Source organism: Strigops habroptila, unplaced genomic scaffold (assembly GCF_004027225.2).
Source record: "Strigops habroptila isolate Jane unplaced genomic scaffold, bStrHab1.2.pri NW_022045633.1_ctg1, whole genome shotgun sequence".
Lineage (NCBI taxonomy): Eukaryota > Metazoa > Chordata > Aves > Psittaciformes > Psittacidae > Strigops > Strigops habroptila.
Window position 1 is genome coordinate 164221 of NW_022651109.1, and position 14401 is coordinate 178621.

Sequence of the window (14401 nt, forward strand, 5' to 3'; positions counted from 1 at the left end):
CCATCCTCATCCAGAAGGACCATGGTGGCCATTACTATCCTCATCCAGAAGGACCATGGTGGCCATCACCATCTTCATCCAGAAGGACCATGGTGGCCATCACCATCTTCATCCAGAAGGTCCATGGTGGCCATCACCATCCTCATCCAGAAGGACCATGGTGGCCATCACTATCCTCATCTTCTAGAAGGACCATGGTGGCCATCACCATCTTCATCCAGAAGGACCATGGTGGCCATCACTATCCTCATCTTCTAGAAGGACCATGGTGGCCATCACCATCTTCGTCCAGAAGGACCATGGTGGCCATCACCATCTTCATCCAGAAGGATCATAGTGGCCACCACATCATAGGACCTCTTGGTCAAGCTCTTCCACCCAATGAGGAGCCAAAGGTCTGGGCTGGAGCCAGGTCCTGGTGGCCTCTCAACTACCTTCTCCATCCATAGGTTCTCCATCCATTGAGGTGTCACCTTCTGGAGTCCAACCCCACCAAAGGCCACATCCTGGTGGCCACTCAACCATCCTCCGGCCAATGAGGAGCCACGTTCTATGGGTCAACCCCATCCGAGATGTCACTTGGGACCTTCTCAACCATGGGCTGGTGTCCAATGAGGAGCCACGTTTGGGATCGGATCCCATTGGAGATGCACCAATTGACCATCTTCACCCAGTTCCGGGCCCTGGAATCCATCAAGGAGCCACATTTGGGATCAGATCCCATTGGAGATCAACCACCTTCACCCATTCCCATGTCCTGGAATCCATCAAGGACCCACATTTAGGACCAGATCCCTTTGGAGATCAACCACCTTCACCCATTCCCATGCCCTGGAACCATCATGGAGCCACATTTGGGACCAGATCCCATTGGAGATCAACCACCTTCACCCATTCCCATGCCCTGGAACCATCATGGAGCCACATTTGGGACCAGATCCCATTGGAGATGCCCCAATCAACCACCTTCACCCATTCCCGTGGCCTGGAATCCATCAAGGACCCACATTTGGGACCAGATCCCATTGGAGATGAACCCTGGTACCATCTTCTCCCATTCCCATGTCCTGGAATCCCTCATGGAGCCACATTAAGGAATCAGATCCCATTGGAGATGTGTCCTTGCTGCCCTATTGACCGTCTTCACCCAGTTCTATGTCCTGGAATCCATCAAGGACCCACATTTGGGATCAAATCCCATTGGAAATGTGTCCTTGGTGCCATCCTCTCACATCTCCATGTCCTGGAATCCATCATGGACCCACATTTAGGACCAGATCCCATTGGAGATGCACCAATTGACCATCTCCTTCCATCTCCACATGCTCATATCCATCAAGGAGCCACGTTTGGCATCGGATCCCATTGGAGATTCATCATTTGACCATCTTCTCCCATCTCCATGTCCTGGAACCATCATGGACCCACATTTAGGACCAAATCCCATTGGAGATGCCCCAATCGACCACCTTTACCTATTCCCATGTCCTGGAATCAATCATGGAGCCACATTTGGGACCAAATCCCATTGGAGATGCCCCAATTGACCACCTTTGCCCATTCCCATGCCCTGGAACCATCATGGACCTACATTTAAGACCAGATCCCATTGGAGATCAACCACCTTCACCCATTCCCATGCCTTGGAATCCACCAGAGACCCACATTTGGGACCAAATCCCATTGGAGATGCTCTTACCGACCACCTTTACCTATTCCCATGTCCTGGAATCCATCATAGACCCACATTTGGCATCACATCCCATTGGACATCAACTACTTTCTCCCATTCCCACGTCCTGCAATCCGTCACGGACCCACATTTAGGACCAGATCCCATTGGAGATGCTCCTACCGACCACCTTTACCTATTCCCATGTCCTGGAATCCATCATAGACCCACATTTGCCATCAGATCCCATTGGACATCAACCACGTTCTCCCATTCCCATGTCCTGGAACCATCATGGACCCACATTTAGGACCAGATCCCATTGGAGATGAACCCTGATCCCACCTTCACCCATCCCCATGCCCTGGAATCCATTATGGACCCACATTTAGGACGAAATCCCATTGGACATCAACCACCTTCTCCCATTCCCATGTCCTGCAATCCATCGCGGACCCACATTTAGGACCAGATCCCATTGGAGATGAACCCTGGTCCCCACCTTCACCCATTCCCATGGCCTGGAACCCATCCGGGAGCCGCGTCTGGAGCTTCCTGGCTGCAAGCGGAAGGTTCCGGAGCGGCGCCGGGATCAGGCGCGGGCGGAGGGAGCCTCTTCCTCCTCCAGCCCCACATAAAAGGCCCCAGGACAAGCGGTGGCAGGAGAAGACGCGGCCGCATCCGCCCGGGAGGAGCCGCTCCCGCCCCGGTAGGGACACGGGGCCCGTTCCCAGCCCCTTTCCCATCCCCCTTTGCCCTATTCCCATCCCTATTCCCAGCCCTTTTCCCTTCCCCCTTTTCCCACCCCTCCTTTTCCCTATTCCATCCCCTTTTTCCCTTTTCCAACCCCTTTTCCCTTCCCCTTTTCCCACCTTTCCTTTTCCCATCCCTTTTCCCTTCCCCCTTTTCTCTGTTCCCATCCATTCCCACCCCTCCTTTTCCCATCCCCTGTTCCCATCCCCCTTTTCCCTGTTCTCATCTCTATCCCATCGCTATTCCCATCCTTCTTCCCTTCCCCCTTTTCCCACCCCTCCTTTTCCCATCCCCTTTTCCCTATTCCCGTCTCTGTTCCCTTCCCCCTTTGTCCTTTTCCCCCTCCTTTTCTCACCCCTCCTCTTCCCATTCCCCTTTGCCCTCTTCCCATCCCTTTCCCTTCCCCCTTTTCCCACTCCTCCTCTTCCCATCCCCCTTTCCAGTCCTTCCCCCTTTTCCCTTCCTCCCTTCCCTTCTTTTCCCTTCTTTTTCCCTTCTTTTTCCCTTCTTTTTCCCTTCTTTTTCCCTTCTTTTTCTTCCTTTTCTTCCTTCTTTTTTTCCTTCTGTTTCTTCCTTCTTTTTTTTCCTTTTCTTCCTTTTTTCCTTCTTTTTTCCTTCCTTTTTTCCTTCTTTTTTTCCTTCTTTTTTTCGCTTTTTTCCTTCCTTTTTTCCCTTTTTTCCTTTTTTTCTTTCTTCCTCCTTTCTTCCTTCTTTTTTCTTCCTTCTTTCTTCCTTTTTCCCTTCTTTTTCTTCCCCAATCCCCTTTTTTCCCTCTTTTCCCATTCCCTCTTTTTTCCCCATTCCCCTTCCCCCCCATTCTCCCTTTTTCTTCCTATTCCCCCTTTTCCCATCCCCACTTTTCTTCCCATTCCCTTTTTTTCCCCATTCCCCTTTTCTTCCCATCCCCTTTCCCCCTTATTTTCCCCTCTTTTTTCCCTTCTTTTCCCTTCTTTTTCCACCCCACTTTTCCCTTCCCTTCTCCCAACCCTCGTCCATCGCTCCCTGTCCCCAGAGGTCCATGTCCCCATCCCAATCCCACCATCTCCCCCTCTCCGTGTCCCCTCAGCTCCCGGTGCTCCGGCATGAAGATCCTGCTCCTGATGCTCCTGGCACTGGAAGCCACAGGTAGGAGATGACCTGGGACCCCCATGTCCACCCCATAGAGTCCCATGTCCACCTTCAACCCCATCCACCCCATGGACCCCTCCCCATTGACCCCATGGACCCACATGCACCCTATGGATCTCCCCCCATTGACCCCATGGACCTCCATCCACCCTATGGACCTCTTCCCATCGACCCCATGGACCCACATCCACCCTATGGACCTCCTCCCATTGACCCCATGGACCCACATCCACCCTATGGATCTCCCCCCATTGACCCCATGGACCTCCATCCACCCTATGGACCTCTTCCCATCGACTCCATAGACCCCCATTGACCCCATGGACCTCCATCCACCCTATGGACCTCCCACCATTGTCCCTATGGACCCCCATCCACCCATGGGACCTCCCATCCACCCTATGGACCTCCTCCCATTGACCCCATAGACCTCCATTGACCCCATGGACCCCCATCCACCCTATGGCCCTCCCGGTGTGTCCCATATTGATCCGGCCTCTTCCACCACTCATTCACCTCCTTATGCAGAAGGTTGGAGACATGGGGATGGGGCCACCACAAGTGGTCACAGAAGGTCCGAGACCTCCCGTGTCACATCCCATTGTCCCCATAGCCTCAAGAAACGTCCTATGGGTGATCGAGGGGACCTCCTGTGACCTGCCCTGGCAAGCTGCCCTCTTCAAAGGAGACAGGTTCATCTGTGGTGGGACGCTGGTGGACAGGAACTGGGTGCTGACGGCCGCCCATTGCCACGTCCCGGGGTAGGAACCTGGTGGGTTTGGTCTCTATGGGTTGAGACCAACCAAGATTGGCTTTAGGTGGCACCTTGGGGGTCCTGCTTGGCGGTTGGGAGAGGTTGGTGGCATCTCAGGAGGCTTCGCTCTGCTTGTGTAGAACCTTAGCTCTGCTTTGGCTTCTTCTGGGTCCATGAATCTGCTTTTGGTGGGTCTCCATGGTCATCTGTGTCCATTCCAACGCCACCAACCACGATGCTTTGGGCTCCATCAGCTTCATCAACGTGCGGTTGGGTGGCCGGAGGCACAAGGACTCCGGTGGCACCGAGCAGAGGAGACATTCAGCCATGGTCTTCAAGTACCCGTGGTACAACGAGACCAACAAGGACGGTGACCTGATGCTCATCAAGTTCCACCTCCCCATCCACATCAACAAGCAGGTGAAGCCCTTGCCATTGGCTTCCCATTGTCCAGTGCCTGGCAAGACCTGTCAGATCTCAGGATGGGGGTCCACCACCAGCCCTGAAGGTATGAAGCCTGGTGACCCACATATATGGGCTGGAATGGGGACCTCTTGATGTGGGTCACATCCCCATGGGGACAGGGGTAAAGGCTGGGCTAAGTTTGGCCATCTTTGACCATGGTGAGGACACCAAGAAGCTTTGGAGCTCCTGTTGGGTACCACCAACGGGTGCTCCAATGAGGTCCAAGTTGGGTCTGGGTTGGATGTTCTGGTCCATGTCTCCAACATGGGTGACCTCATGTCCTCCATCACCCACAGTCACCTTCCCTGAGGACCTCCATTGCACCAAGGTGACCATCATCTCAGAGGACCAATGCCGGCGCATCTACCCCGACTCCATCACCCCCAACATGGTTTGTGCTGGTGAATCCCGGAGCCGGGCCGACTCCTGCCAGGTGGGTCCATGGTCATGGGTGGACCTTTGGATGAGGTCCTATGATGAGGGAAGCTTCTAGGAGCCGCCATTGGGCACAAGTGGGTGGCGTTTGGTGGGTACGTGGGCTTGGAGGTGGGACCGTTTGGGGGCTGGAGATGGAAGGAGAACCCCCAAATGGTCCATGATGTGAGGGGGATCTTTGCCATGAGCCCCATTGTCCTCCATGGGACTCATCTCCTGCCCCATCAGGGTGACTCCGGGGGACCTCTCATGTGTGATGGGCGTCTCCAAGGCATCGTCTCTTGGGGTCCTGGTGTGTGTGGAGACCCCAAGAAACCCGGAGTCTACGTCAACCTCTGCAAGTACACACGGTGGCTTCAGGAGACCATGAGAAGGAACTGAAAGCTCCCAACCCGGCCTCACACTGGCCATGGGATGGACCCACCAAGAGCTTCGCTTCCTCCTCCTCTTCCATGACGAAGGTCCCCAGAGCCGGCCGGCCCGAGCGCTGGGTGAGGAGCAGGCAGGGGTTGACCACAAGGACCCTGTTGAGATGTTGCTGGATGAATAAAGGGGTGTTGGACGTGGCTTTTCACCACGTCTTCTGCTGCTGGAGAAGGGGAAGAGGTGGCCCGAGGTGCCCTGAAGCTCGTAGGGGCAGGAGAACATCGAGTACGCAGTCTTTGGGGCAGACCTCCTGGCCCCCAAGGGGGTAGACCTGTTGGCCCTAGCTGACCCATTGGCTCCATTGTGGGGTAGACCTGTTGGCCCTGGTAGGGTTGACCTATTGGCTCCCCCATGGGGTACACATAGACCTGGGTTGACCTGTTAGCCCTACCATGGGGTTGACCCATGGGCTAGATCCACAGCCATGGGGTAGACCTGTTCGCCCCACCATGAGGCACATCTATTGGGCAGTTTGGGGTCACCCAGAGCTCTTTGCGCCACCATGGAGGGGACAAAACCCACCTTGGTGTCCTCCAACAACAGCAACAAGCCCCAGAGCATTGATGGGGGGGGGGATTTCCCCTCCATGGTGTCCTCATGGTCCCATCTTGGTGGTGGGATGGGCTGGAGGACATGTCTCTAAGACGTTGATAGGCTTCAAAAGCACCTCAAGATGTTCCCCTGGTGCAAGAGGAGACCTGGTGAGGCCAGAACATCCCCATGTCTCAACAAGGTGTCACCAAGGGTGTGGGGCTGGTCCGGCCACCACTGTGGACAAAGAGGTTTTGGTCCAGGTCCAGATCTCCAAGGTAGCGGAGGAACCATTGTCCATCATGGCTGCGGTCAATGGTGGCCAATGGTGACTTGTAGCAGGTTCAACCACCTTCCAGCAAGCCATGAAGGAGGTTTGGTTTGGAGGGTCCACATGGTGATGGTCATCAGCTGTGGTGGGATACCACAATGGGCTTGGAGGTCTGGTCAATGTGTCCATGGAGCTCTGGTTGGTGTGTCCATTAAGAGCTGGTCAATGTGTCCATGGAGGTCTGGTCAATGTGTCCATGGAGCTCTGGTTGCTGTGTCCATGGAGGTCTGGTCACCATGTGCATGGAGCTTTGGTCAATGTGTCCATGGAGTCAACATGTCCATGGGGGTCTGGTCCATGTGTCCATGGAGCTGTAGAAGCCACAGCCAGGTCCTCGAGGTCCACTTGGTCACCGTGTCCATGGAGCTGAGGTTGTGTCCATGTGTCCAATGTGTCTCCAATGTGTCCATGGAGGTCTGGTCAATGTGTCCATGGAGTCAATGTGTCCATAGAGGTCTGGTCACCATGTCCATGGAGCTCTGGTCGATGTGTCCATTAAGAACTGGTCACTGTGTCCATGAAGGTCTGGTCAAGATGTCCAAGGAGGTGTAGAAGCCACAACCAAGTCCATGAGTTCCACTTGGTCACCACATCCATGGAGCTGAGGTTGACCCATCCCTTGGTCAAGTCAAAGTGACCACCACAGATCCTGCTCCTGCTGCCCATGAAGACGAGCCACCAACCAGCATGGGTGCCCAAGGAGGTCTCCATGTCCATATGGACTCAACGGTGGGTGCTGGACCACCAACGGTGGCGGCGGGGGGACGGTCCCCAAAGCCAAACACCCCCCAGGTTGAGCCACCACCACTCCCATGTCCCTTGTGTCACCCAGGGCACCGCCACCCACGGCGCCACCAACCCCAATGTGTCAGCCAGGGCCACCCCTTTGTGTCACCCAGGGCATTGCCACCCATGGAGCCAACCTTGGGGCCACCCCCGTGTCAGCCGGGCCACGGCCACCCCTTGTGTGTCACCCGTGAGGCCACCAGGGAGGGGTTGGAGGACAAGGAGGAGGCAGAGCCCTGCCCCTATGAGCTGGACGTGGTGGGATGAGGGTGGACCAGGAGGTCCTGGGTGGCCTTGGCAGTGGGTGGCAGGTCCAGGCTTGGCTCTCCCTGGGCCCCGCGGGGGGGGTGAAGTCATTGGCTCCAGTGACACCACCTCAGATGGGACCTGAGGAACTGGGAGAACTGGTTTGGGCCCAGCCCCTGCCTCAGGCGCTGGGAGCTTGGCAGAGGCGGGTCCACGTCTCCAGTGGGGCCCCACCAGGTTCCTGCTTGGGCTTCATGGCTCCTGCTGTGTGTTCCACACACCCCCATGGGGGTCCATGCGCCCCTCATGGCCCCCCCCCTGTGTCCCGTGGCCCCCCCATGTCACATTCTGTGCCCCAATGTCCCCTCATGTTCCTCTATGTCCCCCCATGTCCCTTCATGGCCCACCATGTGCCACATCTCCCCCACCATGTTCTCCCCCATGGCCCCCTCATGGCCCCCTATGTCCTCCCTATCACCCCAATGCCCCCCTGTGTCCCCCTCATGGCCCACAGTGTCCCCTCCTGGCTTCCTATGTCCCCTTATGACCCCTCCAAGTGCCTTCATGGGACCTCCATGGATGGGATCTCCATGCACCAGCCCTCCATGCATAGGTTCTTCCTGGATGAGACCTCCATGAATGGCTTCTTCATGGAGCAGACACCACGGCTTGAGATCCTGGTGGACACCATCCCAGTGGATGAGCTCTTTGTGGGGCAGATCTCCCTGGGAGAAGCTCGCTATGAACCTCCTGTGTGGCCCACACCTCCACGGGGTGGGATCTCCATTGGACAACACCCCAGTAGGTGCCACCTCCATGGGCCAAATGGAGGCCACAACCTCTTTGCTGAGGAGCTCCATGGATCTGGTGGGACCAAATCCAAGCTCCAGCTTCCTCCTGCCACCAGCAGAGAGCGAGATCAGCATCTTCCAACCGTGATTCATCCCAACCATGGTCTTCTCCACCCTTAGTTGCTCCTCAGGCTTTTAATTGAGCCTTGAGCTGCTCCCAGCTTCGTCTCCCAACCCCACCAAAGGGACCACTGAAGAAGCCCAAAGGTGCCTTCAAACCACCGCGTTGATGCTCTGCTGCCACCACCATTGAGGATGAGCAGGGTCGGGGTGGCTTTAGAGGACCCATCGCTACCTTAACGCCTTCTTCTCGCTGTAGGACGTGCTGGAGCCTGAACATGGATCAGCCAAGGGAGGAGAACCATCACTGGGGTCATTGGGGACCTCCAGTGTGGTGGTGTCCTTCAAGGGATGTGTGGACCATAATGGAGGTGGGGGGGTTCCTCCTTGATGGTGGCGTCCATCCATTCCATATGGGATGGGAGGACACATGGTGGTGTCCTGCTGGCTTCTGGGCCAGCTGGGTGGAGGGACGGACGTAGGGATGGACAGAGGGATAACATAGGGATGGACACAGGGATGGACAGAAGGATGAACATAGGGATGGATGGAGAGATGGACATAGGGATGGACACAGGGATGGAAGGAGAGATGGGCATAGGGATGGACATAGGGATGGATGGAGAAATGGACATAGAGAGATGGATGGAGAGAGGGATGGACATTGAGATGGATGGAGAGATGGAGGAGAAGGATGGAGAGATGGATAGACAGGGATGGAGGGATGGACAGACGCAGGGATGGACACGTAGGTGGACACAGAGATGAAGAGATGGATGAAGGAATGGATCAGTAGATGGCCAGATGGACATCCAGATGGGAGGACAGATGGATGAGCTGAGGGATGAGCAGATGGAGATACGGATGGATGGATGGAGAGATGATGGATGATGGATGATGGATGGATGGATGGATGATGGATGATGGATGATGGATGGATGGATGGATGGATGATGGATGATGGATGATGGATGGATGGATGGATGATGGATGATGGATGGATGGATGATGGATGGATGGATGGATGATGGATGGATGGATGGAGGATGGATGATGGATGGATGATGGATGGATGGACTTACAGTCGGATGACACATGGACAGCCACTCAGGTAGACAACCATCTCCACGGCTCCCAGACGGACAGAGGCGCTTTGGGACCTCCCCGAGCTCCACGTCTGGAGCTGGGTGGTTCCCTCTTCTCCCGGTGTTCCCTTTGGGAACATCAAAGCCATAATCAACCTCCGGGACCAGGGAGGTGACGCCCACGTTGTCCAACCACCCTTTGACTCACTCCACCAAGGCCACAACCCACTTTCCACCTCCACTATAAAGGTGCCCAAGGCACCAGCTCCCAACTTCCCAACACACGGAGAACCGGCTCCGACCTTCTCCTCCATCAGGTGAGTCCCATCTCCATGAGCAGGATCATGGACGTTCTTCCAAGGGATGGATGCTCCAGGGGGTTTCTCCATCTCTTGGTGGCTCCATGTGGTGGGTTGGGGTTGGATGGGTTTGGTGGGAACACTTTGTGGTAGATCAGTTGATATTGGATGTCCCAGTTGACCTCAGATGTCCCAGTTGATGTTGGGTGTCCCAGTTGACTTTGGATGCCCCAGTTGACCTCAGATGTCCCGTTTGGATGGGGACATGCTGCTTCTGGAGCTTGGGGTGGTGGCTTTGGTGCTGAACTCAATCAAAGCGAGGTGGAGATGCAGGTCCAAGACGACCCCAAGGTCTATAAGGGCGAAGGTGCTCCAAACCACCACCAGCACCTTGGTCACGTTGCCTCCATCCCATGCTGGGGGTAGAAGAACATCGCTGAGGACCTTCTCCTTGGTACCAAGTGCTCCTGTGGGCCTCAGGGTTGATCCAATGTGGTTTCTCTGCCCCAGGAATGGCTCGTGGTGGACATGGGGCCTTCAGCTTCATCCCCATCTTCATCCTCACCACTGGTCTTCTGCTGAGGACCCCACAACTGGCGCAAGCTCAAGGGAAGGGCAACCAAGGCAATGAGCGTAAGTCCAATGGGTGGCCATGGAGGGAGGATGGGGACAACCATGGATGGGGTAGGATGGGGTGGGATTGGGATAATCCCATGGGAATCTTGACGGTGGGAAGGTTTGGGCAAGGCCCGAGGGGGTTGGGAAGCTGCTTTGGAGCTAAAGCCACCTCATTCCATGTGGAGAAGGAGGCACCAAGGGGAAGTCCAAGGGGAATCCCCATTGGGATTACCACCTATAGGGAATTCTGCTCCAGCTCCAAGAAGAAGGTCCACAAAGAGTCACCTGGATGAGGCTTCATCCCAATGGGAACATCTTCCTTTCTTCTGGTCTCCACAACGATGTTCTACCAAAGGAGAAGCCCAATGGATGAGTCTCAACAGGGTGAAATCCTGGATGCAAAGAGCTTGGATTTGACCCAATCTTGGTGTTTCTTCACCCAAATCAGTGTCCTCAAAGCTGCTTCTGGGTCTTCTGGAGGTGGTGACCAGCCATTGGCTGGATGACCCTTGGTTGACCATTTGGGATGGAGACACCATCATCCAGTTTGGAGCTCTGGTTGCCCCTGGGAATCCAAGGGGATGGATCCCACCATCCAGCTCCCATTGCCTCCACCTTCATTGATGGACCTTTGAGATGGCTCTTCTCTCCTGTGAAGCCCCAGGAAGCTGCGGAGATGCCTTCAAGGAGCTTGGTGGTACCTAAACCCACCAGGATGGTCCTTGGGATGAGCAGGGATGGACTTTGGCAGCGCTGCCGGGACCGGATAGTGGCGAATTCCAAGCGGCTGGAAGCTGGGGCGTCTCCCATTGCCACCCAGTACAAACCAGTCCCGCTGGTAGATTCCAATGTCCCAACCTGCGGTGGGAAGGTTGGACCATTCCAGACGCCACCTTCTCCAATGAAGGGCAATGCTTGGAAGTCCTCAAAGTAGGCTCAGAGCATCTGGAATGTCCCACATTGTGGAATGGGGGACTTGGTGTTGGAGAACAAGGGTTTGATATGTCCCATTTGGAGGTTCTGCTGCATGGTTTGGGGTGGGAAGGGGGTTCCTCTATTGGAAACCCACCATTTTTGAGTGCTGGTGGTCCTTTCTCCTTCTCAATCTTCTCTTCTCCCATGTGGACATAACATCAAGGATCTCCATTGGCCTAGGTTCCCAAAAGGCTTTGGCTGGGTAGAGCTGTAGATGGACACCAGGAGCATGTCATGAGGCTTTGGACTTCCATTGTGTGGTCACCCAAGTGGAGGTCTTTGTGGTCATGGCTTCAATGTGGTCATGGCCTCGAGGTGGTCACAGCCTCAAGGTGGTCATGGGCACAATGCGGTGATGGCCTCAATGTGGTGATGGCCTCAAGGTGGTCACGGTCTCAAGGTGGTCATGGTCTCGATGTGGTCATGGCCTCAATATGGTCATGGCCTCAAGGTGGTGATGGCCTCAAGGTGGTCATCGCTTCAAGATGGTCACCCCATAAGCCTCATTCATCATCAATACCCCGACAAGGTGGAAGAGCACCTCATCTTGTAGATGTTGGATGGGGTGGGATTAGCTTCTCAGCATGGTCTTCTCCAAGGACCATCAATGTTGGGCAACTCTTCAAGCCAAGGGAGATGCCTCCAGAGACCTGAAAGATGGGGAGATCCATGTTAGATCTTCACTTGATGGAAGACCCAAAGACCTCCCAAACGAAGCTGGTGGCCCTTGGCTGCTTCTTCTCAACCAACCTGATGGACCTGAGCCACATTCCTCACATTCCTCTTATCGCTTCCCGCTGCGTCAGGGCTTCTCCTGCTTGGGTTGATGCAACCAGCTCCAACCTTGGCCCAAGAGAGGAGATGGGGATGGAATGAGCCATCCAGGAGGTCGGAAGCGTTTGGAGCTGGTCCTACAGGCTTTCCACCAGCCTGGGACAGAGAAATCAGCTCTTTGGAGGTGCGTCATCTCCAACCTTGACCTGGGAGGAACCTCAGAGGTGGAACCTGATGCCCCTCCCAGAAGCACATGGTGAAATCAGAGGAGATAAGTGGCTCCTGGTGACTTCCTGATGCTTGGTCATCCCCACGACACCTCATGGATGTGATAAACCGGTCCCAAGGGTCTCCTGAAGGGAGGTCCCACCTCCATCCACTGCCTGGTTATGGAGGCCGGGGTTCCACCTCATGCCACCAGGAGAAGATGGACCTTTGGGGGCAGCTTCAAGCAGCTGGAATTGCGAGTGGGGCCGAAATCTGCTCTTTTTACCCCAAAAACATCTTGGTTTTACCCCAACTCATCTCTTTTTCTCCCAAAATCACCTCTTTTTACCCCAAATCCTCTTTTTTTTACCCCAAATAATCCCTTTTTCCCACCAATCATCTCGGTTCTACCCCAAATCATCTCTTTTCCCCCCCCAAATCATCATTTTTGCCTCCAAATCACCTCTTTTCCCCCAAATAATCCCCTTTTCCCCCCAAAATCATAATTTTTGCCTCACGATCACTTCTTTTTGCCCCCAAATCCTCTCTTTTTACCCCAAATCCTCTTCTTTTTCCCCAAATAATCTCTTTTCCCCCCCAAATAATATATTTTTTCCCTAAAATCCTCTCTTTTTACCCCAAATAATCCTTTTTCCCTCCCAAATCATCTTTTTCCCCAAATTCCCTCTTTTCCCCCCGAATCACCTCTTTTTACCCCAAATCTTCTCTTTTTTCCCCCCAGATCACCTCTTTTTACCCCAAATCCTCTCTTTTTACCCCAAATCCTCTCTTTTTACCCCAAATAATCCCTTTTTTCCCCTAAATCCTCTCTTTTTGCCTCCAAATCTTCTCTTTTTACCCCAAAACCATCTGGTTTCCATCTAGGAACCCACCCTGGTGGGACCCCAAAAGGCTGATGGGTGACTCTTCACCTTGACCCATCATCTCAACCCATTATCTCGACCCATCATCTTGACCATCACCTTGACCCATCATCTTCACCCATCATCTTGACCCATCAAACCCTAAACCCACCCACCTTTGATGGCTTTCAGATGCTTTTGGGTTCTTCTTCTGGCACTTGAAGCCTCCAAACACGGAGACCTTCCCCTCTTCTCTTCCTGAAGCCTTCTTCTTGTCAACCTCACCCCACCAGGTTGCTTTGGAGGACCCCGCTGGTGGTGACATCTCATGGTGCCCCTTTGGTGTCTTCCAGTGACGGAGGAGGACGAGTCCCGTATCATCGGTGGGAAACCTTGTTCCATCAACCAGAGACCCTTCCAAGTGGCCCTCATCAAGAGAGGTCAGATCCTATGTGGAGGAAGCTTGGTAGATGCCCAATGGGTCCTCACAGCTGCCCACTGCAAGCAGCCAGTCAGGTAAGACCATGTGCCCCATGGGTCCTAACCAGCCAATGGGGAGAGGTGGGGTTGGCTGGTGCCCAGATGTTGGTCCTTCTAGAAGATGATGCCTCCAAAGGGTGGTGTCCATGGCCCAGGTGTTGCTGTCCACAGAGGTGGTTGCCTCCAGATGTGGATGTTGGTGGCCACAAGTTGGGTTTGGTACCTTCAAGGGTTGGTAGAACCAAAGGTAGGTTCCTCTAGAGGTTGGTCCATCCAGATGTTCGATGGGGTCTGGTGTCTCACGTGCTCTAGATGTTGGTGTTCCAAGCATGGCTATCTCCACATGGCAGTGGTGGTGGTACCTCTAGAGGGCAACGAAGGCCCAGCCACCCACATGGAGACCAGAGGAGCTTCTATGTCCTTTGCAGGGTGACAACCTCCATCCACGACCCCACTTTGAGTTATGGGGTCCCTTGAGGTTTGGGTTCCACCAATGACCTTCTGCTTGAGTTATGGAGCTGGAGATGGGCCATGGAACATGATGGGTCCATACAAGGTTTGGGTTCCACCAATGACCTTCTTACCTTTTGCTTAAGAGTAGGTGGCCTCCCATAGCCATGTATCTCCAGCTTCTCCATAAGGTCCCATGAGAGAAAACTGGA

The 14401-nt window shown here is 54.5% G+C and overlaps 2 protein-coding genes across 2 annotated transcripts in view; both read left to right on the plus strand.

Annotated features, from left to right (window-relative positions):
* LIN37 (lin-37 DREAM MuvB core complex component) overlaps positions 1–449 on the plus strand; it is a 4221-nt gene extending 3772 nt beyond the window's left edge. The window contains exon 7 of the mRNA XM_030475174.1: positions 15–449. Within this exon, the coding sequence (XP_030331034.1) occupies positions 15–449 (435 nt within the window). The remainder of the gene's footprint in view (positions 1–14) is intronic.
* LOC115603372 (kallikrein-8-like) lies at positions 267–5781 on the plus strand. Its single transcript, XM_030475190.1, has 6 exons — positions 267–2381; positions 3492–3550; positions 4167–4314; positions 4562–4815; positions 5069–5205; positions 5436–5781. The coding sequence occupies exons 2-6, from the start codon at positions 3508–3510 to the stop codon at positions 5586–5588; spliced, it is 735 nt and encodes a 244-aa protein (XP_030331050.1). The 5' UTR covers positions 267–2381; positions 3492–3507; the 3' UTR covers positions 5589–5781.
* The last annotated feature ends 8620 nt before the right edge of the window (positions 5782–14401 follow it).

Excerpts from the sequence above, each read along its gene's own strand:
- LOC115603372 (XM_030475190.1), top strand. The coding sequence starts at position 3,508 with ATGAAGATCCTGCTCCTGATGCTCCTGGCACTGGAAGCCACAG. Across the intron at positions 4,315-4,561 it reads GCCCATTGCCACGTCCCGGG|CTTCATCAACGTGCGGTTGG; the intron begins GTAGGAACCTGG and ends GGGCTCCATCAG. Across the intron at positions 4,816-5,068 it reads GTCCACCACCAGCCCTGAAG|TCACCTTCCCTGAGGACCTC; the intron begins GTATGAAGCCTG and ends CATCACCCACAG.